The 26,130-nt window shown below is 46.1% G+C and overlaps 1 protein-coding gene across 9 annotated transcripts in view; it reads right to left on the bottom strand.

Moving 5' to 3' along the window:
• The window catches only part of myt1la (myelin transcription factor 1-like, a), a 48,552-nt gene that overhangs the window by 16,899 nt on the left and 5,523 nt on the right, over nucleotides 1-26,130 (bottom strand). For all 9 annotated transcript variants that reach the window (XM_036985300.1, XM_036985308.1, XM_036985307.1 and 6 more), the window contains exons 2-9: nucleotides 21,237-21,362; nucleotides 20,920-20,977; nucleotides 20,305-20,338; nucleotides 18,857-18,919; nucleotides 8,031-8,566; nucleotides 5,069-6,217; nucleotides 2,929-3,063; nucleotides 2,189-2,279 (exon numbers count right to left, since the gene is read on the bottom strand). In XM_036985300.1, the coding sequence (XP_036841195.1) occupies nucleotides 2,189-2,279; nucleotides 2,929-3,063; nucleotides 5,069-6,217; nucleotides 8,031-8,566; nucleotides 18,857-18,919; nucleotides 20,305-20,338; nucleotides 20,920-20,974 (2,063 nt within the window). In that variant the 5' untranslated portion in view covers nucleotides 20,975-20,977; nucleotides 21,237-21,362. The remainder of the gene's footprint in view (nucleotides 1-2,188; nucleotides 2,280-2,928; nucleotides 3,064-5,068; nucleotides 6,218-8,030; nucleotides 8,567-18,856; nucleotides 18,920-20,304; nucleotides 20,339-20,919; nucleotides 20,978-21,236; nucleotides 21,363-26,130) is intronic.

The raw sequence follows: 26,130 nt of genomic DNA on the forward strand, positions 1-26,130 counted from the left end.
GACTCAGTGGTAGACGTAACATAGTAAATGTAAATCTGGGACACTGATATGTTAAGTTTTGAATGGTATGTATTATTTAGTGGATGCCCATCATCCTTTTGTATGATATGTTACGGATTCCAATTGGTACAATATGTTAAGAATTGCAATTTGTCCATTATGTTACGAATTTGCTAAACATTTAATGTTACAAAGTCCAATTTGTTGTGGCTAACGTTAGCTATGTGGCTAATGCTATCATTATCTAGGTGCTAATGTTAGCTGGCTAAAGTTTAGGGGTAAAAGTTAGGTTTAAGGTTAAGGTTAGGGTTGAGGTTAGGATTTAGGTTAACGGGTAAAGGTTAGGGTTAGTGAAAGGGTTAGCTAACATGCTAAGTAGTTGCAAACTAGCTAAAAAGTAGTAAATAATTGCAAAGTAGCTAATTAGCTACAATGCTAAAGTTATCTGTGATCAGAATTGAACACGCAACCTTTGCGTTGCTAGACATTTGCATTATACGCCCACCCAACCGGCACGACCAACCATCCTACTATAGTTTTTGCCTTAAATAACCTTCTGTCTTATGTAACCATACCACATGTAACATATCATACTAATTTGATTTGATTTATGTTTACTATGTTATGTCTAGTTTATGAGACCAGGCTGTTCATACACATACAAATCAGTCGTTCTCACAAACAAACCGTCGCTGCTTTTGTGTGTGAGACAAATGTGGTGCCGGGGGCCTCTCCTAATCATTTCATATCCATGAGTGAAATAAAAATGTTATACGGCCAGCCCCGTAACACACACACACACACGCACACACGCACACACGCACACTCGCATACAGGCGCGCACATTTCAAAGTGTTAGAGAAATCTGTGAGGACCATGTGACAACCTGACAGAAGGACTGCTGTCAGTATCATAGTTTCCATGACAACAGCGAGGAGGAGAGAAACGACAGACACAAAAGCTATACATCTCCATTTTTTTTCTCCATTTTGTTATGCACTGCTCCCCAATCCTACTAATGACGACACAGTGTGTGTGTGTGCCAGTCCCACAAGATGTGTTCTATATAACATGGCCTACAGCAACTGCGGGTGGAGAGGGAGGTGTGTGTTTGTGTGCGTGCTTGTGTGTGTGTGTGTGCATTGTGTATTCATAGTGTATGCCTTGTGTGTGATTTTGTCTGCGTATCTACAGAATGTATAGTGCCTTTAGAATGTATTCACACCCCTTTTTCCACGTTTTGTGGTGCTACAGACTGAATAAAAAAAGATATACAATTTCACTGGCCTACACACGATATCCCATAATGTCAAATTGGAATGATGTTTTTCGAAATGTTTACAAATGAATAACAAATGAAAAGACCACACACATACAATTATCTGTAAGGTCCCTGAGTCGAGCAGTGAATTAATTACATTTTTGATCAACATACCCAGCCACTACAAAGATACAGGCGTGCTTCCTAACTCAGTTGCCGGAGAGGAAGGAAACCGCTTTGTCATTTCACCATGAGGCCAATGGTCACTTTAAAACAGTTACAGTTAGTTTAATGACTGTGATAGGAGAAAACTGAGGATGGATCAATAACATTCTTGTTACGCCACAATACTAACCTAATTGACAGAGAGAAAAGAAGGAAGAATAAAAAATAAAAAACACAGAATAAAAAATACTTCAAATTCACTTCTCGACTGAGGGATCTTACAGAACATTTTATGTGTGTGTTTCAGAGATGGGGTAGTCATTCAAAAACCAATATTATTGCACACAGAGTGAGTCCATGCAACTTATTATGTGACAATTTTTACTAGGCTTTTAATTTCTAATGAATTAGTAGACAAATGCCCAAAAAATAATTACACTTTGACATTATGGGGTATTATGTCTAGATCAGTGACACAAAGTCTCAATTCAGGCTGTAACACAACAAAATGTGTAAAAGTCAATGGGTGTGAATTCTGAAGGCACTGTACCTGCTGACAATAGAATCCTCACCCTGTACCTCGTGGCAGACACCTATGGCACCCCCACATATACCCGTTTTGAACCCTTTTTTCTCTTTCTTTGATCTTGGACAGAGACACCATTTTTATTATTATGTTCTATCAGACTATACATTGACTCCACTATTTTATTTCTTATTGTCTCTCCCAGTGCATGCTCTGCCTAGTTGCCAGCCACTCACCTGCGGTGGGAGTTCCTGTTGCTATTGACATGGCCACGCCCCGAGCAGCCAGGAGTAGGGCACTTTAGAACATTTTCATACATTGCAAGAACTTAGGACAGACAGGGAGAGGTGAGAGACAGCAAGGGGTTAGGAGCACCCAGAGTCAGTGGTTATTGTTCAACTATTATTAGGTAGTGAGCGGAGACAGTGGCATGCACTGTTAAAATGTAACGTTGATGCTCATGCAGGCAGCAAAAAAGAATGGATTCAATCAAGCAGCATTCAGAGGTAGTCAGGCATGTTGTTAGTCATTCGGCAGAATCTTGATAGACCAATCAGGTGGGATTGAAAACGGTATCTAGGCAGACGTTAGTTGTACTAACCAATGTTACATGGTACGTTATGTCCTTTACTGAAGCAGAGTTAGAGGTACGTCTGGTCAACATCTCACAAAAGTGATGTGCATGCCATTAGGTATCTGGTCTATTGAGGAGACATTACTTTGCATGCAGGCATGAACAGTGATCAAGCAGGGTGAAAGCAAAAGAGAGTGAGTGCAGCCCCATAGCCCCATGCTGATCGGAAGACGACCTCGTGTGTCAACCCAACACAAGAACCATTGAAGGGCAATTGCTGGAAAAGAGTTACCCAGAAACTCAACAGAAAATGAGATCCAACTGAAAAATGCAGGCGATGGGAGGGCAATGCTCAATCCAGTCTCCCCAAGCAGGAAATAAGACGTTTTCAATGGGACTTACTCTCTGGTGGCACCCTGTCCTTGTGGGGGCAGCCAGACAGGCTCCTGTGGTGGGGGTAGAGACCCGTGACGTGGCCTGTCCCATCGCAGCCCGGGGTCGGACACTTACTCTCCTTCTTGTCCCCCCTTGCAGAATCTACCAAGAAGAACAATATTGGGGGTTTAAAAAGTAATATCACTATCTAGGTGACCATTGCATCCAGGGTACTACAGTATGTCACCGCTATTAATGGAATGTCTCATTACACTGTTGTTTAATTTACTGCATTTAGAGTGTCATAAATTCATATGGGTTTTTAACAGTATTATCCCCCCAAATTGGCCCTAGTAGTTAGGAGGTGGTAAGAAGCAAACACTTAGAAAAAAAGTTGCTATCTAGAACCTAAAAGGATTCTTTGGCTGTCCCCATAGGACAACCCTTTAAATAACCCTTTTTGGTTCCAGGTATAACCCCTTTGGTTTTCCACAGAGGAACCCAAACTGGTCTACCTGGAAGACAGCCGAAGAACCCTTTGAAAACCTCCCCCCCCCCCCCCCCCCCCCCCCCACACACACACACACACACACACTCTCACATAGGAAAATTGGTGCAATTGTTCAATCGCAACACCCCAGAAATGCAATTTCATATTTCATAAAAAAATGTACACTCGCTATGGCGATAACACAGAATGACTAAGCCTGTGTGAAACTGGCTTATCAGCAGTTCTCCCATGTGTATATCTGGAGCTCACTATCGCCCCCATCTCCACCAATCGTCAATGGTGCCCCCAAGGACACGGCTCAAACCCAACCACGTTGAGCACAGACTGTGTGTATGAGCATTGTCCCAAAATGTGTTTTATTCTGAAATACTAATGAGTAGTCCCGACTACATGGCAAACATTAGAAAAAAGGCCATAGTCCCTTCCTTTGATGATGAAGACTTTGAATTTAAAATGATTCATTGAGGATAGATTTTTAGAATGTTATTATGGCCTTTGGAAAAAACAAATAGCATGTCGACAGATCTGTAGGGTCCTACCAGAGCCTTATACACATAGTATAGCCAGCTATATGTTCTCGAGACTGAAATTATGCATACTAATCCTATTCCTTGAGAATTCCCCCCACTAGCTTCCTGTGCTAATGGAAGATAATTACATACTATTACAGTACATATCTGTGATAACCGACGATGGGTGGCCCTTATTAATAGTCGCGCTGGCATGATTTGAATCGTGCCATTCAACGGTCTGTGGCTACTGATGGCAAGACGTGTTGTTGGAGACTTAGAACAATGGGCAGAATTATCTAGAGAAATGACTTCAAATGGCTTTGGATTTCAACTACTAAAATGTCCCCTTTGGTTCAATCAGAGCAGACCAGTATCTGCAGTATTTCACTTTTAGATCAACGTCCTTTGTGTCCATTGGAATGTCACTCAAAACACAGCATCACAATCCAACAATCATGAACGCCATGTGCCACCGCCACCCCCCTGATGCTAGCGTAATGACCCTGTCTGAAACGCTCCCCACTGATCTGCTTTGAAGCTTTCTTATGGGTTAATAAATGCACACACAGAGACGGTACGACTCACTCCCACAGGCAGTGGGGGTGTGTATCAGAGTGGATTTAAAAGAAATAGGCCGTGGATGGAATCCCGCAGATGAGATTTGCTGTCCTAACGGGCCTTGCAGATTGCCATTACTCATGCCTGACAAGCCAAGCCTCTGATGTTAGCATGCCGGCCTATTTAACAACATAAGCTTGCAGTCGATGCTGCTGCTGCCACTGCGATATGCAGCGTTGAGACCAGCCAGGGGAAATGTGTCCGTCTACTCCCAGCGAGGAGCTGAACTACTGGGCAGGGGTCAAGCAAACGTCCAATGTTATTAGATTCATGAGCGAAATAAGACGTCAGTTATACTGCTTGATGTTACGCAAGTCTGTTACTGCGGGGCCTGTTGGTGCCTGTTGAAACACTATCAGTAGGCCAGGGCCTGTTAGCCTTTGAGTGTTAATTAAATACAGAGGCGGTCCAGTTTGACTGAAATGCAGTTAGCACTGTGTGGATCATCAATACTGTACACAACAGGGTGAGGATACTAGCTGACATGTCGTGAATGGGTGTGTTGAGATTTTCAGGGAGTGGTTACCTTTAGGGTAGTATGCTCTCTTTGACCCATCGTGGTGCATTCTGGACTTGCGCTCCTCCGCCCCGCTGCTCTGTCTGGGGCTGTGCTCGCCGTGGTGGTGGTGATGATGATTGTCCCTTCGGGCCACCATATGATGTCCCTCCGAGGCCATGCGATCCCTCATGACCTTGGCTCGCTCTGACTCCATGGCGATGGCCTTCTCCAGCAGGGACAGGTTGCCTTTGGTCATGTCGAAGGCCTCGTCCGAGCGGTCCGAGGCCACCGACGTGGTGTCCTCGTCCCCGTCCTGGTGGCAGCTGGCCGAGTAGCCCCCCCTGGAGGCCGGGCTCAGCTGTTCTTCCAGCTTCATCAGGTTGACCATGTCCGAGTAGCTGCGCTCCAGGGACCCACGCTCGTCTGGCTGCTGGCCCTCCTGGCAGCTCTCGTACCTGGGCAGGTGGTGGGCCTGAACCGGAGGCTGGTGCTGAGCCTGGTGGTGGTGGTGGCCGGTTTGATGCTGCAGGTGGTGGTGGGACTGGTTAGGGTGGTGGTTCTGATGGGCCTGGTGGTGTTGCAGGCCGGGGTGTCCAAGGCGGTCGGAAGGCGACGTCTCGCTCAGCTTGCGGGCCAGGTCGAAGCACTGGTTCCTCAGACACTCCAGACTGCTGAGGCACACCTCCTCCTCGCTCTCCTCAGCCTGACCCCTGACGCCATGGTGGTGGGGTCGCCCATTGGGATGCCTGCCATCCTCCAAACCGGTGCCTTCTGGGTAGCCATCGTCGGGGAGCACAGCGCCGTGGCCCTGCGCCAACAGCTTGAGCGAATCCACCGTCTCCCTGACCACGTCGCTGTCCAGATCCACGCTCAGCTTGCCCTTCCTGCCCCCGCCGCGCTCGTTGCCCTCTTCATCATCATCATCATCATCATCATCATCGTCCTCACCGGCACTGTTGGAGGAGTTGCTGTTCATCTCTGACTCGGTCATGGCCTGGTAGGCGGCGTCCTCTGCGATCTTCCCCAGGTTGAGAAGGGACTTGGCCACCAGCTCATCATAGTTTTCATACTCTTCACCATTAGGGCCGACGTTAGGGCCAGGGGCACTGTTGTTGATGTTATCCTTCTGTCCCGTAGGGTGATGCTTTGATTGTCCGCCATTTTTGTGCCGGTTCTCTGTGGTCAGGAAAGGAAGGATAGACCTTTCAGCCCTTACTATAGTTGGGTAGATGAAGAACTAGCCCGTCATAGTTTAATTCTTTGGGATATTAATATAATATTCAACATTTTTCAAAAACATTTATGCCAGTTATGTGAGGTTTGCTGACTACTAAGCCCTTAAATGGCCTCAATGTATTAATGTATATTGGTTTGGATATTAATGATCACATTGAATTGATTATGTTAGAGAGCTTTAAGGGACAATCTGCAGTTGCTACGTCCGTTTTCGGACTTATGTCTTAATATAACTTAGAAAATGCCTCATGAGCTTAGTTCAACTGCTGTACACCATCAGAATCCAAAAGAGAACCGTGTTTTACTCCAATGATTGTAAACAAAGTAAATGTAAACAACCACGGTGGTGTCTTAAAACGTGGTTAAAACTATCATTTTGATATCATGAGTGTTCAGTCCTTGCATCCTTAGCGCTGCATTTGAGAGGGGTTACATTACACCAACCCCATCCCTCAGCTTTTTACTGAAACAGTGTCAGGGAGGAACCTTTGTTATTGTTTCAACTGCTGATTGCCCCTTTTATAGTTTGATGTTGTAGACAGGGTTCTAAAAAAAAAAAAAAAAACCTAAAACAAACATGACTGAACAAGGTGTACAACAAATGGTTAACAACCCGCGAATAGTTTTTGAACGTTCGCGACATGGTTTATGAGGGTAAAATGCGGGTAAAATGCGGGTAAAATGCGGGCCCCCAAAGAAAAAACATTGCGTCAGTAATATGGGTCAGATCTTTTGAACTGTTTGGACTAGAAACTAACAGTTTCCGCTGTAGAAATTGTGCAAGTATGACGCTAACGAATCTGCGCCCAGGAAACAATAGTAGCCTTATCATAAAAGATATATATATAGAGAGAGGGAGAGAGAGAGACTTTTGGGAGGGACTGGTGTTCCCAAACTAAAACCGCAGGTCATATAGCAAAATGTTTTTTATGCTAAACTGGTCGCACTTTAGAGCCCCCCCCCCCCCAAAAAAAAATCCCTCAAATAAATCCAAAGTATATACTAATGAACCAAATGCTTTCTAATTCTTCCATTCTTCACAAAACATATCATCCAGAGCTTCTGAGAACCATGTAACACCCTCACCTAATACGTTTCAGTGTTGGTTTTAGGGACAGCGGCAAATGAAACAGCGGGAGGGAATGAGAGAGACGTATATGAGGTGTTCTGATTTGGGAGCCCAAAATATCCTCGAGAGAAGCCATTTCCATGGGAGGAAGGGGGGGGGGGGGGAGACTGAGCACATGTGACACGTCCGCTGAGACGGGGGACGGGGGACGGGGGGTTAAATAACTCAGAGAGCTCCTCTCTCCATTGCTCTTGAAGGCACTGTCAGAAACGATTGAGGACACGCAGAGGGAGCGAGAGCGAGGGAGAGGGCTGATGGAGGGAGAGCAGGCGCATCTGGTTCACTGAAGGTAGAGGACCTCTTACTACACCCCCTCTCCTCCCGAGGACCCTATTGGCCACATGTTCACAGATTGACCATCATGCCTCTCTCCCTCCACCCTGACAGTCCCATTTCAACAACTCAATTCTCTCTGGGATATTATGCCTCCATCTCGCCATGATTGGGTATGGCTTTCACTGGCCACATCAAAGGTGCACCGCGTTGATAAGAAGTATATCCTAGACTCAGGGATGTCATTTCTAGTGGCAGCTTATTAGTGTGGCAAATAACTCCCAGCTCCACCCAACACTATTACCCCCTCTTATTTCCCCAGAAAACAGAACATTGGAAATATGGACTCACCTGGCTCATGGTGACTCTGGACCTCTTCTTCCTCCTCCTCCTCTTCTTCCTCCTCATGTTCATCTTCGTCACCCTCATCCTCCTGTTCCTCTTCCTCCTCCCCTTCCTCTTGCTCTTCATCATCCCCATCATCTGCTTCCTCATCTTCCTCTATCCCTTCCTCCACCTGTTCCACCTCCACTGGCCCTACTACCTCCATCTCCACCTCCTCCTCCTCCTCATCTGCCTCTTCTCCTTCCTCCTCTTCCTCACCTAGCTCCCCGTTATCCTCAGAAAATCCTTCCTCCTCTATCTCTTCTACCTCTTCCCCCTCCTCCCCTTCCTCCTCTTCTCCTTCCTCCTGAATCTCCCCGTCTACCTCCCCCTGCTCCTTCTCCTCTCCCTCATCCATGGGTTCAGGCTCATAGGAGTGGAAGATGGCAGCAGGGTTCACCTCTGGGTCGGTAGGGGTTAAGTAGGGCCTCCTCTTGGGGGAAGGCTCCAGAGGCTGTTTCTCCTGGGTCTTCCTCTTCTTGGCCAGGGGGCAGCCATAGACACTAGACAAAAGACATGAGAGGAATAGAGATTTGTTCAATGGTCTTAGTAAGGTAAGTGTTCTACGTCTAGAGATATATAGATAACTAGAAATGTAGAGATATCTAGATACCGTGATGCAGTATATTGGCAATCTGGCAATCAAGGTAAATTACATGATTTCTATTTCATATTACAATGCAATAGCATTGTGATGACGTCAATCATTGCATAATATCAACTAAACAAGAACGGAAATACATATTTCCAAACCTATTTTACATACCGTAATTTTGGGAACATGCATGCTCTACTTCACTTAAATTCCCAAAAGCCACTGCATTGCGGAAAGCCAGAAGACTTAGTTTCGAAGACTCAAGCCTCCAAACCAAAAGCTTATTCAACCAGCCCTCAATTACACAAATCCCATAATAATCATTAGCTGTTGAGAAATTCCACTTTAATTGCTCCAAAACAGCGATTGCAATTATACAAGGTTTTAATGTGGGTTTTGGGGAATCAATTACTCCATTTCCATATGAAAGGGCTTATTTGTATTGAGGAAGGGAGAGTAGGTTTGTGTTCTTTATCAATGAGACTAGAATAGACAGTGATGATATGCCACAGTTCTTTGTGTGAAAATGTAGACTAGAAGTAGTGTACCTGGAATCCACACTCAATATCATATGTTTCATTATTGTTGAAGTGAAACAACAGTAAAACAGAGCGATGTTCAGTGTGGATCCCAGGCTAGACAAGCAGGACCACACCTGAAACTCCGGTCAGACATAGTGAGATTTCAAATGTATTGTCATTGTCTCTTTTATAGAGAATTTCCAGTCAAACAATCATACATTGTCCAATGTTTTTCTATTGTATGCGCATCAAAACATAACAACTTGACTATGAACACCGGTCATACTCTGTAGAGGCCCATCCGTCCTGTATATTTTCCTCACAGTCGTGCATGCAGCTCACATGCTTGGTTAGGAGTCATCGGGCTGTGAAATGGCCCACATTTCTACTCTCTTTTACCGTCGTTTATCCGCCCTCTCACTCAGCCAATGGATCCGGCCTAGCCTGCCCTAATGTGTGCAAATCGTCAGTCTCGGTCAGACTGAAGGACCACCGGCAATCGGGCACAACAACAACGCCTTCCCAGCTAATGGGCCTCTCCATCTCTGCTCCATTTTGAATCGTACACAACAGTTAGGGTACACACATACAACCGCCCCACACACAACGTATCACACGTCCAACTGGTAGATCCGTTTCTTATTGTCGACTCAGCTGTACAGACTAGAGAGTAAGAACAAAAAGAAGGTGCCAAAGATGTGCGGGGAGAGCACAGGCTGTGGTCAGAGAGGGATCCCTTTTCATTTGCATTCGTCTGACATTTATTTTTGCCCTGGTGTCTTCCCCTCGCATGATCCCTCTCTTCCTCTTCTCCTTTTATCCTATAATCTCTTGTGGACATAACATGTAAACATAAATGGCACCTTGGATCTGTCACGGTACAATGGGATGCGTGAGATTACCAACAGCATTAGTTCCAGTGCCTTGGAGAAATCACTATTTTACAGGTGTTAGCTTCTTTCGAAATTTGGGAAAGAGGAGGGGACATTTGGCCCATAGACTTGTCTGCAACTTGCAAAGAGAGAGGGTGGAGCTCTTTGTTCTGGTTCCGATTCTCGTTCCATCTCTTCAATTAATGCATGGACCCAGAACTTAATCGAGCATCTGACCAATTTCGCAAGACTTTAGTTCTGGGTTAACCAATATTATTTATCTTATAGCTGTTAGGCAAACAGCTTGTGGGTGCAGACTGTCATCTGTCTCAGTGTGTGTGTGTGTGTGTGTGTGTGTGTGTGTGTGTGTGTGTGTGTGTGTGTGTGTGTGTGTGTGTGTGTGTGTGTGTGTGTGTGTGTGTGTGTGTGTGTGTGTGTGTGTGTGTGTGTGTGTGTGTGTGTGTGTGTGTGCGCACGGGTGTGTATGTGTGTGTGTGTGTGTGTGTGTGTGTGTGTGTGTTTGCTTGCAAGCGTACTTGTGCGTGCATGTGTGTGCGTGTGTGTGTTCGGCTCAGTATGACCTTGGACACCTCAACGTCTCCCACAGGCAGGCCACGCCAATTAAAATTCCACAGGTAATTAAGACACATTTGAATAAGGGAACACTGCAGACATGTTGGAGAGGGATTGTGCTGTAATTATGTGGAGGGAGGGAGGGAGGGAGGGAGGGAGGGAGGGAGGGAGGGAGGGAGGGAGGGAGGGAGGGAGGGAGGGAGGGAGGGAGGGAGGGAGGGAGGGAGGGAGGGAGGGAGGGAGGGATAAGAGATGTCTATAAGGCTTTCAGTGCTGGGGAGATAATAATGACTTCCCTCAGAGAAATCTCCTGTAGAACAAATCCTCTGGTTTAGTCCTCTGATGCCTGAAGGAAATCATAAAGTTAGAGCCTTTTAGAACCTGAACCTTTTCTGGAGCTTCTGTCATCAGTAGCCTCTATCGAGGCATATCAAATCTAGCTCCGTCAAAGTAGGAAATACAGAAATCTCTTTTTTTAGCTAACAATTTCTAAAATTTCTATGGGATTGGTGCTGTACAGGTTTATAGTCTCAACTGAATTTCTGAATTGTTGCAACGTTACCTGTCTCCTTTAATTGGTTGGGTTACCAAAGTCATGTTCCGGCAGTTTCCATCCCATCATAAACACTGTTCACTAGCTGCACATTGCCATAACGGCTCATGGCACCACAGGGGTGTGTGGGCGAGAGCGGCGTGCGGCTCTCGTTGTATATGAGTTGCCATAGGAGCGCCCTGCTCTCTGTGCCCTATACTGCAGCAGCATCCACAGGCATGTGTGGCACAGCGCTGTCACCATGGTGATCTCCCCCTCAGAAGTGGAATTTGCCATCCGAGCAGACTGACAGCGCGGGAGAGAGAGAGAGAGAGAGAAGGAGAGCAGTGATTCTGAGGCTGACAGACATCGCCCTCTCTCCTCTTCTTCCCCTCCCTCTCACCCTTTCTCCCTCCCCAAAAGCAGAACAGAAGCAGAGCTGGTATTCTGCATTCTGGAGGACTCTGGATGTCACACTGCAGCGCAGGTGCCCTCAGTTCCTCCCCACTGCATAGGCAACACACAATATATGTCTGTAGAACACTGTGATGGAGATTCTCTGGCTATCTAACACGTACAACCAACAACCAACAGGCTGCAGGGATTGACTACAATTCCTGAAGACGAATAATGAATGTTATGGAATGTCATTAATAAGAGTATCTGACAACCGTGCTTGATTGGTCTGTTGGAGTATTTAATTTGAATATGTGTTTTATATTAGCTGTTTATTTACTATTTTTAATATATGACAGATAAGAAGCAGATACATGCCTTGAATACATGTCCAGTCAGCATTGACTACATTTTCCATGCTGCAATGGTGTGGCTAAGAATAATGGATCCAGGAAGTACTAGTGAAATCTTGAGTCAGGACAGAGAGGAAGAGATGAAGCAAGAGGGTTTACTCCGCCCAAAATCTGTCCACAAAAATAACACCACGAAGTGAAGAATTTATGTATGGAGGTAAATGATAGTGTCAAATTTGGTGACCAAAAATGTCATTGTTAATGTGCTCTATGAAGCTTATTTGATCGAATAAAAGTTTCGTAATGGTTGGCCACTCAAATATCTTGTCAATATAATAGACAACTTTGGTCAGAATGAGTCCTCCTCAGCTCAGGTCCTCTGATGTGTCTGAACAAGAACATCCATCAGACCAATGTCATCAGCCAACCTACAACACCCATCACTGATGCAAAAAAGTCCTCATACCCACATAGACACACAAACACACATAGACACACACACAGAGACACACACGCACACACACACACACGCACACGCACACGCACACGCACACACACACACACACACACACACACACACACACACACACACATAAACACAGACACATACAGGCAACCAGTATAAACGTTATCTTTGTCATCGTAGCAGCAGAGGAGATTGAGGAGGATGGACGAGAACCTCATGTCATAGTGTTGTGTGAAGAGACAGTATAGTGCTTCACAGAAAAAAAAGCACACAAGTCCATAAATCATAAAAAGACCTCTGGATGAGATTCACAGTTGAAAACAGTTATGGATAAATCCGTAAACAGAAATAGACTACAAACAAACCCCTCAGACCCTTAGATTAACATACTGTGTAACAAAAAAAGACGTGCCTCCCAATCCCCACTTCCACAAAACATGTGTAAATATTGGACTATAAATTGTGCCTTTCCGTATTATACTCATGCTAAAATGTTTATTCGTTCTTATTGCTGTTGCGTTGTTGAGAAGGAACCTGCAAGTAGGCATTTTGTTGGACAGTGTATACCATGTGTGTCCTCGACATGCGACTAATACAACCTGAAACTTGAGAGTTGAGGACAAAATGACATGAATCTCCCACACAGTTCAAGGCCCATCTGTTGGTTAGCTAAACAAGAATATGATTCTTCAAGGCCCATCTATTTACTAGAGAATGTTTTAGTATACTGAAGAATACTACAGTAAATACTACAGTATACTACAGTCCACAAAAACAAATACAGTAAATACTACAGTAATGTCTATCGTAATACTATAGCATTCCCCTCCCCATATCCTAATATGTGCAACTCATAAGTAAGAAACCTAGATGCCAAGTATAGACCATATATCGTTATATTCCCTAATATATGAAAATATGTTATCATCACTCAGAATTAAACATGATTGGTTTCAGGATCGGACGCATGTTTCCACGGTATTAAAAAAATATAACAACAAAAAATGTAATTACACCCCGTTTATTTTAATCGGAGGAACACAACCCAACGTACACCCGGCCACGATCTCCAAGTGAGAAAAGACAACAGCTTGGATGGAATAAAAGCCTGTTGCAAGTAGCTCTCACAAAAGGCAACGCAAATGCTAGGTGTGTGGAGTGACTCTGTCTCAATGCCTAGGCAGGCTGTCCTCACTTTCCACATTGAGAGGCCATTCTGCAGCACTATGCCCCCGCCTCACCTCACCTCGCCTCGCCTGCCTGCTACCAGCTCTTGGCTCCCTTCCCAGCGTTTTAGTGAGTGCTACCTGTCAGGACCAGAATTATACCACTCGCAGGCTCAGTCCATATGAGTCATGCATCAACCGGGGGAGAGGGAGGGAGGTGGAGAGCGAGATAGAAAAAGGGAGAGAGAGATATTTATCCAGGCGAGTCAATTGAGAACAAATTCTTATTTACAATGATGGCCTGGCAAAAAAAATTAGAACAGATAGAGAGAGAGTGGGAGAGAAATAGAGACAGAGAGACAGACATAGAGAGAGTGGGAGTGAGGTGGGTTGTGAGTGAGAGAGAGAGCGAGCGAGCGAGCGAGAGAGAGAGAGAGAGTCAGTGTGTGAGAGAGGGTGAGGGATGGAGGGAGGGAGAGGGAGTGAGAGATTGCACTCAACCTCATCTGCATAAAGCCTAGGCAATTACTGAGCGCCAGCTCTAGACATGGCAGTCCCACCCGCACAAAAGCTGCTCACCATAGACCCCCATCAGCTCACTACCAACCAGTGGATTTAGGAAGGAAGTATTTCACTTTTAGACCAAATAATAAGACTTTATGTTCTCAGGATTTATGGGTAATGGAGAAGACATGTAATAAAACGATGACACGCCAAATCAGAAATATTTAACAGAGAGAATATTGTATGTGCCGATGTCAACATATAGCACAAAAATGGGCTTTAATTTACACCGTGATTAGATGTGTAGCCTGTGATTAGTTCTAGATTCATGTATGCACAGATTTGTTTGTTACATTTTTACATTTGAGTCATTTAGCAGAAACTCCTATTCAGAGTGATTTACAATAGTATACATTTTCACACTTTTTTCTTTATAATTCATTTAAATGTAACACATCAACTACTGCAGATCTGATGCTATCAGTGGAAATGTAGGCGTTTCAACCGCCCCATTTCTCTATTTCTCTCTCACTGTCTTTGTTGCTCTCTCTCTCAATCTTTCTCTCTCTCTCTCTCTCTCTCTCTCTCTCTCTCTCTCTCTCTCTCTCTCTCTCTCTCTCTCTCTCTCTCTCTCTCTCTCTCTCTCTCTCTCTCTCTCTCTCTCTCTCTCTCTCTCTCTCTCTCTCTCTCTCTCTCTCTCTCTCTCTCTCTCTCTCTCTCTCTCTCTCTCTCTCTCTCTCTCTCTCTCTCTCTCTCTCTCTCTCTCTCTCTCTCTCTAGAACCTGTCATATTGTGTGCTGCAAGACTGCAGGGAGGAGAGCCAACCAGAGCTAAGGTGAAGGATTAATCCTTAATATTTAACAGGCAGAAACCATCTCTTCCCTTCATGTCCCTTTGGTTGGTTCCACACCATCTTCCCTGCTTCCCCATTTTGGGAATCGAATCAGAACACATGTGACTAGTCAGTGCAGTGACTTGCTGCAGTGAACCAGAAATGACACTCAGTCCTGTGATGCAGAACTGGATCCAAACCCTCTGAGACCAGGGTAGTTACCCAGCATACCAATGGCTTGTCTGACATCTGAGCCACACACTGTCACATAGGAGAAAGTACTTTAGAACCTCAACTGCACACATCTGATATGATCAGTGGAAATGTAGGCATGTGTGATGCCTTAGCCGGCCTACTTCTCTATTTCTCTCCCACTGTTTTTGTTGCCCTCTCTCTCTCTCTCTCTCTCTCTCTCTCAATCTCAATCTCTATCCTTCCTTATTCCAGCCTCCTCTCTGTCTCTCTCCTTCCCTCCCTTCATTCATCCGTCATCCAACCTCTCTCTCTCTCTTTCTGTCTCATGTATTACTTCACAGAGCAGGGCTGTAGCAGACAAACAGTAGACCCTGTTTGAGGTTGCTCTAATGGCGCCAGACTCTTCAATAGCTAGCATCGTCTTCCCAGTGTGTGCGGGAACGTGAGTGAGTGCAAGCATGCATGCGCATGTGTGGGTGGTGTGGGCGACAGTGATTCTCATTACTACACCCAGACACAGCCGTCCCCCTCCACGGCTTTACCTCTTCCTCCACTTCTTTCACACTATAGGCTGCCTGGTTTCAAATGAATCACATTACAGAGCCTTCGGAAAGTATTCAGACCCATTGACTGTTTCCCCATATTGTTACATGCCTTATTCTGAAATAGATTTATTTTTAAGTTGGCGATCTACACACAATACCCCATAATGACGAAGCGAAAACAGGTTTTTAGAAATGTTTGCAAATGTATTCAAAATAAAAAACAGAAATACATGATTTGCATAAGTATTCGACCCTTTGCTCTGAGACTCGAAATGGAGCTCAGGTGCATCCTGTTTCCATTGACTAACCTTGAGATGTTTCCACAACTTGATTGGAGTCCACCTGTGGTAAATTCAACTGATTGGACAAGATTTGAAATAGCACACACCTGTCTATATAAGGTCCGACAGTTGACAGTGCATGTCAGAGCAAAAACCAAGCCAAGAGGTCGAAGGAATTGTCCGTAGTGCTCCGAGACAGGATTGTGTCGAGGCACAGATCTGGGGAAGAGTACCACTGCAGCATTGAAGGTCCCCAAGAACACAGTGGCCTCCATCATTCTTAAATTAATGAAGTTTGGAACCACCAACACTCTTCCTAGAGCTGGCTGCCTGGCCAAACTGAGCAATCAGGGGAGAAGGGCCTTGGTCAGGGAGGTGATCAAGAACCCGATGGTCACTCTGGCAGAGCTCTAGAGTTCCTCTGTGGAGATGGGAGAGCCTTCCTGAAGTACAACCATCTCTGGAGCACTCTATCGAACAAGCCTTTGTGGTAGAGGGGCCAGATGGAAGCCACTCCTCAGTAAAAGGCAAATGACAGCCCACTTGGAGTTTGCCAAAAGCCACCTAAAGACTCACAGACCATGAGAAACAAGATTCTCTGATTGAACTCTTTGGCCTGAATGCCAAGCATCACGTCTGAAGAAACCTGGCACCATCCCTACGGTGAAGCATGGAGGTGGCAGTATCATGCTGTGGGGATGTTTGTCAGTGGCAGGGACTGGGAGACTAGTCAGGATTGAAGGAAAGATGAAAGGAGCAAAGTCCTATTTTCAGTATAAGTCTCTGAATGTTCTTGAGTCCAGCCAGAGCCTGTACTTGAACCCAATCGAACATCTCTGGATCCAACCTTTTTTATTTAACCTTTATTTAACTAGGCAAGTCAGTTCAGAACAAATTCTTATTTTCAATGACGTCCTAGGAACGGTGGGTTAACTGCCTGTTCAGGGGCAGAACGACAGATTTGTACCTTGTCAGCTCGGGGATTCGTTCTTGCCACCTTCCGGTTACGAGTCCAACGCTCTAACGCTCTAACCACTAGGCTACCTAGCGCCCCAACCTGACAGAGCTTGAGAGGATCTGCAGAGAAGAAAGGGATGAACTCCACATGTACAGGCATGCCTGTATTTGTAAAGGTAATATGTAACATTTAAATTCATTTTTTAATTTTGAATACATTTTTCTCATACATTTGCAAAAACCTGTTTTTGATTTGTCATTATGGGGTATTGTGTGTAGATTGATGAGTGGGGGGGGGGGGAGCTATTTAATCAATTTTAGAATAAGGCTGTAACGTAACAAGATGTGGGAAAAGTCAAGGGGTCTGAATACTTTCAGGCACTGTATGTCACTACATCTGGGTGACTTTGGTTACCTTCCTAACAGGCATGGGGGGGGAAAGGGGGGGACAGGAGAGATGGAATATGACAGCAGAGCTCAGGCTAGTAGCACAGTTGTAGTAACGACAAAAACAATAACTTTGCATCTCTCGTGCTCGTAATCATCTTAGTTGAAACTGGAAGATACAGCATAACCACATTAGTCGGGTTTTCTATCAGTGTAAAGTCACTGTACAGTTGTAGGCTACTGTAAACCTATCATCAGCGCTGGAACTATGAACAACCTACTGCCAAAACGAACCAATCAACTGTTATTTTTTTAAACAGGGCCGCCCCAGGATCGAACACCCCCCCCCCCCCCCCCCCCCCCCCCTCCGAGCCTTAACAACAACGCATGCACACACACACACACACACACACACACAAAAACACACGCACCTCTCCCTCTCAGCTTTCTTCCCAGCATGCCCCTCTATTTGTGGGTAAATCATCACCCTGGGTCTTTGGGAGAGAGAGAGGTCTGATGCAGGTGTCATTCGTCTGTGGCACCAAATGCAATTCCAGCCCGCTGGTTCAGGGGGGTGCCTTGATGAGGTGACACCGAAGACACAGGCATCAATCTCTCTAGCCTACGTCTGGGGCGTAAATAGCATCAAGTGGAGAGGCTTTTGTTTAAACATGCCCTGAGTGGAGGAGGACTCTAGGAAGATCTGGTGACAGGTCAGCTGTCAAGACAAATATATTTGCTCTCACCTCCTCTGTAGCTCGGCTGGTAAAGCATGGTGCTTGCAACACCAGGATACTGGTTTCGATTCCCTGGACCATCTGTACTCAAAATGTTTGCACGTCTGACTGTAAGCCGCTTTTGATAAAAGCGGCTGCTAAATAGCAGACATTATGTTATTTAACATCAATTTGTCATTTGATCATTGACATGACATGTGGAAGTATTCGGGTGAGCTTGAAGAGATAACAGACTATAAACTGGTAAACAAAGCCTTGATAACATCCAAGATTACAACACAAAGGTTAGGTCCACAGCTCTTGAAGTACAAAACGACCTTGTTCCCCCCCCCCCCCCCCCCCCCCCCCCCCCCCCCGATCTATCCAACTATGGAAGATAGCCATAGTCTCTCTCTATATATTGTATTGTCTGAATGAACACGTACACTTCCTGTAAGTCTCTGGCTGGCCCGGGCTGGCTGAGGCTGAATCACCACAGCAAATCAAAGAAAGAGTTGGTGTTGCGCAACCATAATCAACCCTCCTCAATCCAACACAGAACTCAGATATACTGACACATTTTGCAATCAACTTTTCACAGCCAGTGATTGCAATTGCAGGTTTGTTTTAGGTGCAGGAACAATGACCTGGAACTGAAGAGCTTGATTGGTCCGTGATAGCTCAATGAGGGCTGAGTGAGTGAGTGAGTGAGGGAGTGAGTGAGTGAGTGAGTGAGTGAGTGAGTGAGGGAGTGAGTGAGTGAGTGAGTGAGTGAGTGAGTGAGTGAGTGAGTGAGTGAGTGAGTGAGTGAGGGAGTGAGTGAGTGAGTGAGTGAGTGAGCGAGCGAGCGAGTGGGGGAGGAAAAGTGCGGCTGATTTGGGGAGTGAAGAAGGATCTTTTACCTGCGGTGTCTGGCGTATTTGCCACTGACATGTCCACTTCCATCACATCCTGGAGTAGGGCAGCTACAGACACAGAAGGAAGAGGCATAGGAGTCAACACACTGCGTGGCACGACAGGCATGTACAAACAGACGCAACACGGACGCAACACCCATTCCCTCACACACAGATAGGACTCAACATGTGTGTGCATGACATAACACACAACCCAGGGCAATGGACCAGAGCAGGTCTGTATTATTCATGTAGTGAGAAACACACAGCCAGCAGCCTTCAGGCCAGGCGGTGACTCACTTCACTGCATATTTCATAGCAGCGCGTCCGCCTTGGGCTTCTTTAGGACAGCTGTGGCTGCCAAAGTTAAAGTGCCCCTCTGAAGGAACAGTGTGTTGACCGTCCTTTGGAACACCCATAGGAACTAGATGTTTCCATTTGGCCCGTTCAGCCGCGGCCCACTCTCACCACCATCCCATCAGGTAGATTACATTACATCTGAGGTGTACACTGTCCATATTAGGAGTTTGCCTGACAACTGACGACCTCCGAATACGGACGCCGCGGTGGCGGATGTCCGTCACGCATCATCCGCCGCGAAAAGAGCGCCGACTGTGCTAGGTAGAACAGAGCAGCAGCTCTCTCTCCCCCCAAGGTGAGCAGACTCATAAATGAGTCTGTGAACGGCAGGAGTGTTCATCGACCGCTAAATTTGGCATTATTGACGTCTGCAGCCCTGGCCCTGAACATGGATCGATCGTCTGATGAAAAACCTATTTCGAGGGAACGGTGTGGATGTGTGTTCATGCATTTGTCTGTGGATGTGTGCGCATGCTTGTGAGTGTATATGCTTGTGTATCTGTGTGTGTGTGTGTGTGTGTGTGTGTGTGTGTGTGTGTTTGTGTGTTTGTGTGCGCTCTCTCCCTTCAGCCAGGGAACCGGCGGGGAGAGATTAGGGATTAGGGGGTCTACACTAAGGAATGCCATCAAGAGGGAGAAGGCTATTTAGCGATATAGACTGTTCGGGCCACTGGCCAGACAGAAAACACTATTACGATTACAGAGTGTGTTATAATGCTTGTTTTCCCCAATATAACATTGGTTTATTCTACAGTGGCAATGAGCATTTCGAGGCAAATAATCAATCATTTAGAATCTGTTCAGTGACGGCATAGAAGTAATTATTAACTAAACACTTGATCCTTGTCCAAATTTGACAGCCGAGGAAATGATTAGAGCAAGACTGTAAAGACACCGTCAGCAGTGCTGGGCCTCAAGTCAATGTGGCTATGATGTGAATATGGTGTCCATATTAGGATATGTAACCGTTGACCACTCAGTGTCAGTAAAGCCTGGTCCCAGATCAGTTTGTGCTCTTGCCAGGAGGGCAGGAGGGCAGAAACAGGCTGGCACTCACGCTAAGTAAAGCACGCAGGAATGAAAGATGCACTGACCTGAATAACTCCTGTGCTGCCGTCTCCACCGGAACTAGAGAGAGAGATTGACAAATCAGATACAGTTAGATCTACTGTCTAGCCTACAGACAACAAACATAACAATAGCAGTAAAAAATGGCTAATTAGGACAAACAAAGACTACAGGATCCATCATGCATTTCTCCTAATTGGAATTGAGCCCTTTCAGTACAGTCGACAGCATATCAGATTCATTTTACACTGAGTATATATATATATATTGCATTTATTTAACTAGACCAGTCAGTTAAGAACAAATTCTTATTTTCAATGACGGCCTAGGAACAGTGGGTCAACTGTCTGTTCTGGGGCAGAACGACAGATTTGTACTTTGTCAGCTCAGGGATTTGAATTTGCAATCTCTCGGTTACTAGTGCAACACTCTAACCACTAGGCTACCCTGCCGCCCAGACATACAACCCGGATATACAGTCACTCTGACTTGATGTCCCCACTTGATGTCCCCAAATATGAGCCCAGGTGGCTGACAGAGAGGGAGGGGGCAGAGTGGCGGCGTTGGTGGTGGGGTGGACAATAGCTAGCGCTCCAGGCCGTTTAGAGTGACAGACACACTGTACTGTTGTCGTAGCGTACCTCGGACCCCTTTGGAACGCGTCCGGTGGTGCTTCTCAACCGCGTCCACCTCCATCTGCTTTAGAGAAAGGGATGGGAAGCGGGCCATTAGTTTTGATTCTGTTTCTCTGGTGATAAGGCCACGGGCTGTATACAGCAACACATACACCGTAATACAGACGGTACTTCTGGGTACAGAACTTCTTTTGAGTTATTTCATAGAGCTGCATAGAGTTTCTCTGCGCAGTTGATAATAACCTACAATCTTCTGAGTATCTCCCAACGACAAGGAGCAAATACAACCGAGTCGAGCATCTACAGTACATCCGCCGTGTTACCTGGTATCAGCTGGGTTGGGTGGGGCAACACCTTGGTTCAAAAGCACGCCTCCGCCTCCTCAGAGTGCAACTGGTTGGGCTTCCTCAGCAGCGGGCACTTCAAAACTCCCCCTCCAGAGTCATGATCTGCAAAGGCAATAAAAGAACAAGAATATCACACACGTCATGGCATGAAAACGATCGCATTAGCGGTGGCAAGCAGAAAGAGGGTCACGATCAGCGGTGGGCGTCGCTCTGTGGTCTTGGTTGGCTGTCATCACTCGTGGAGCTTTGGTGACGAAGCAGAGTTCTACAAGTCATTGTTATCCTTATGCCAAGACCGTGATGATCTGAGAGTTAGTGAAGCAGTGAAGTAGCCACTGTTACGGTACCAAACCAACCTGGCTGATTCCAATCTGTGAACAAGACTTACGAACGGCAGCATCCTCATTCTAACCTCTCTGGTTCCATTCCATTGTTTTGACTAAGTCCCCTGATGCACAGCAGGAGGCAAATATGTTCCAAAACAAAGATAAACAACTTATTGCAGCCACCAAGCAACCAGAGAGTTATTATAGTATCTAGCGGTTTGTCTCTGCTTCTTTCTCTCTGTTTGTTCCCGAGCTGAGAAAGTCTGAATGTCCACCAATATCCTTGGCTGGTATTACTTTTCACCACAGTGTGGACTTGCCTGTAAAAGCTTGATTCTGAATGGCTGAACGGAGAAACGCAGCAGCAAATGGAGTCTCTCTCTCTCTCTCTCTCTCTCTCTCTCTCTCTCTCTCTCTCTCTCTCTCTCTCTCTCTCTCACTCTCTCCCCTATCGAGTGTTCAGCTCTCTCATCGTTGCTCATCTGTCTGCAACCTTGCATGAAGATCTCACACTCAACCTGAAATCCTGTTAGGATGTGGGCTGTGAACGTGTGCGTTTGTGTGTATGTTCACGCACACGCGTGTGTCTCTACGTCTGTGTGCAGGCCAACAGCACAAGAGTGTGAGCGTGATACACTGCCTGTGTGTAAGGAACACTGACTGCCGCACCTCCGACACAGAACGGCACAAATTCCCTTCAGCTCGTTCCTGTTCAGAATTGAATGCTTTCTATCACTTTTCCATTGAGACATCCCTAGCTCTGAGCTCTCACCTCAACCTCACTTTGGAGAATGAAAGCAAACCGGCTCCAGCTGTCCTATAGGAATCAACTCTGGCAGTATAGGCTGAGAGAGGAGAGGAAGCTCTGCTTAGTATTCCATCCCGGCCCTCTGTCTCTCTCATATCACATGATGCAGTGCTCCCTGCATAAGTGGGACCTATGGGGGACCTGGGGGTTTCCGGTCTGGAAGCACGCTTTCGACTAAACCTACAGCGTTGCTCCGATGCTGGAGTTTAACTAACGTCCGGCCCAGAAAAAAAAAAAAAAAAAAACTCCAATAGAAAGCCCCATAATTCCTTATAAGACTCTTTAGTCGTCGGCTTTGTGCGCAAAACACCCATTGAAATGTTCAAATAATTGCAACCGGGGGGGTTTCATCACTTCACAGCCGGAGATATTAACATTTCATATTCATTCAGTGTCTGACGTGTTTTTTTGAGATGACGCGGTGACGTTGTCCCTGCACGTGCTGCTCTCTGTGCTCGATTGGTGCTAGTGTGCATGTGAAGCTGCGTGTAGGCGGCCCATGAGTCGCGTAGGCGAAACGGGAGTTGATCACCTTGGAAACAATGGTCAGACATCTTGGACGCAGTCTATAGTTCTTTTATACCTCAATGAGTGGGACGTACACATCTCTTGTCCCGGACTAGAACTTGCATACACAACATGAACAGAAGCTCACACACACACGGACACGCATGCACGCATGCACATACACACACGTGTGCATTTAACAACATGAGCACACACACGCTCGCAAGCGTTAACACACATACAAACACAAAGATGCGCACGCGTGCTCACACACACACACGCACACACGCACGCATACTGGGCTCTAGGTATTACACAGTGCTGTTTGCTTTGAAGAAAAGGCAGGCTACAGTTTGAGAGAGGCCATGTTTGCCATCTGAAAATAGTTCCCAAACGCTGGCAGACAGAAGTAACACTCGCATAGATCTGTTTATACTGAACCAGATAGGCTTTCACATTACAATAAAGAGAGGAGATTCTCTGGGTGTTTCTCAGTCTTTTTCAAGCAAATATAACAAAACTCTTCCTTGAACAACTTCCACTGCAGAGAGCATATCTCTCCTGGATTCTCTCCCTCCTTCTATCCCTTTCCTCTGTCTTTTCTTCTCCACTCAACTCTCTCTCCTCTTTCCCTCTTCCAGTATCTCTTGTGCTCTTCATTTTCTTTTGCTTGTCGTTCCATCTCCTCCCTTTCAGTCCCGTCTTTCTCTCTCTCTCTCTCTCTCTCTCTCTCTCTCTCTCTCTCTCTCTCTCTCTCTCTCTCTCTCTCTCTCTCTCTCTCTCTCTCTCTCTCTCTCTCTCTCTCTCTCTCTCTCTCTCTCTCTCTCTCTCTCTCTCTCTCTCTCTCTCTCTCTCTCTCTCTCTCTCTCTCTCTCTCTCTCTCTCTCTCTCTCTCTCTCTCTCTCTCTCTCTCTCTCTCTCTCTCTCTCTCTCTCTCTCTCTCTCTCTCTCGCCAGAGTCCACTCCAGCTGATCAATGACAGCGGTGATGTCAGAATCCATTCATCTAAGTGCCACCATAGCTGCATGAGTTTGGGATGAGCTCCTCCTCCTTCCTTCCTGCATGTCAGTCCTGGGGGCTGGGTGTGTGGGTGTCTGATGGGGGGGGGGGGTTGATCCAAAAGCAGTGGATCCGTTCTGCTTCCCTCCAGATGCTATACTGTATGACTATGCCGCCCCAGGTCGTGTGGTACTGTAGATTGCAGGAATCTTCTTGTGTGACTCATTGGAGTTTGCTATTGTAGCTTCAAGTCTTAGCCGTCACGCTCAGGTTATTACCATATTCCGCCAGGGTACTTAACGAACTAATGATTTGGCTATGGAAATGGCATTGCCCGAAGGCGTGTGGAGCATCCTGTCTAAAACACCACCCAACATTTTTGTCATGTAAAAAAAATCTGCCCGTTTGTTGTGGTGTCAATGGAAGGAGTCTCTCTCTCTCTCTCTCTCCTTGGGCGGTCGTTCGGTGTCACCACTTCCGAAAGTCTACCTGGAGCCCTGGACTATCTGATGTCATGAGACAATCGTCTCACGATACTCAGTCACTCATGTACTGTACCGAGTCATCTCTTCTCGGCTTGCATACAGCACCTTTTGTGATGCTCAACACAGTATATGCTCTCGCAGTCAGCATAAAAGACAGAGGTTTCATTGAATGGCCATTAATATTCCACAGGGGTAGTCTCCAGAGGGGAACAGGTGTCGTCCCCTATGGGCTCCTCCAGGCTTTGGTCGGTTCCTCCCTTCAATCATGAAGAGGAAGGAGAGTACTCTAATTGCCTCTGTACGGGTATGTGTACTGTGTGTGAGAGCAGGGTGGGTGTCTGGGTGTGTGTGTGTCTGGTGTGTTTCCGGCTAGCCATGGAGAGATGCATTTGAATGCCTCCAAATGATCCTCGACAACTGTCCAGTGGAGAAGGCTTCATGATTCAGTGTGATGCCCAATCTCTTAATTATCATGCACCAGGACTGAGGTTCAAAATCTTCACATTCAGACAAGAACAGGAGGCTAGATCATGACATTTCTGCAATGACTGACAGAGTCAGTCATTTACAGATTCCTTCCCCCCCATGGATGGAAGAAACTCTGTGTTTGATCAAAAATACGAGAATGTAGGCTACAGACTGTACCAAAACCAAAGATACACTGTACCAAATCAAGGCAATTGCGTGATACGGTCATGCACCACGAACGTACATGCAATGAATTACAGTGACATTGATAGGTGCTTGTTTTAGTAACACATTAAGCCTAATGAGCGGGCAGAGAGAGGCTGTTTTGCTGACTCATAGAGCCTGAAGCCTACGCTGGACTCAAAATCGAGGAGCTTCCGTCCATCTCCTTCTATCTGCTTCTACCATTACTGCCTGTTTAGTCTGTTTAGTCCACTGTGAAATAATCCCAATGCTGTGTGTCTGAGGTGTGTGTGTGTGTGTGTGTGTACGTTTGTATGCGCGTGCGAGTGTGTTATGTTATAAATAATACCTCTCTCCCACACTATGACTCACGCTTTGAGTCGGCTTTGTGGAGGCTCCAAAGCGGTGTCTGGAAATAAACCCCAGAGCCGACTAATAATTATCTTTACGCTCCCGTCCGGCGGTGTGTGTCTGTGTGTGTGTGTGACTATTTCTAAATCTCATTGACCGCAATGAGATAATCGGATTGATAGATTTCTTGGCAAAGTCTCAGGGGCAGTAGGCTCGTCTTTGATCTGATTGAAGTGAGAAACATGTTACACGGGCCAAGTATAAAGAGAGAGGTAAAGACAAAAAAGCAACCCACATGAAAGGTCATTGACCCGAGATGACCCTAGATGACCCTAGACGGCCATTGTGACCATGGAGTAAGAACCATAACATATGTGTCTTATTGTAGTATAATTCTAATGTCATTTGGTTGTGGGCGCAGTTTCCGTTGAATTCCGTGAATGGTTATACTGAAATAACTAGAATACAACCACACAGCACAGCGCCTCGTCCACCGCGACTACTGCTTAGTACTCTGGCTGTTGCATCCAAAGGAGGGAGGTTACCTCATTCGGGGGTCTCTAATGTGTTTAAATAGCCTCTGAAGGAATGGCACACTGCAGCTTACGACAGGCCTAACCCTCAGCCACTGCAAAGAGCGCAAATGAAAGGACACATTTTCTTTCTCAGCCGAATTCACATAATCACCAAGGATAGGCAACCTGCCCTGCCGCTGCCGAAATGAAAAGGCACATTTCTTTGTG

Source organism: Oncorhynchus mykiss, chromosome 8, assembly GCF_013265735.2.
Source record: "Oncorhynchus mykiss isolate Arlee chromosome 8, USDA_OmykA_1.1, whole genome shotgun sequence".
Lineage (NCBI taxonomy): Eukaryota > Metazoa > Chordata > Actinopteri > Salmoniformes > Salmonidae > Oncorhynchus > Oncorhynchus mykiss.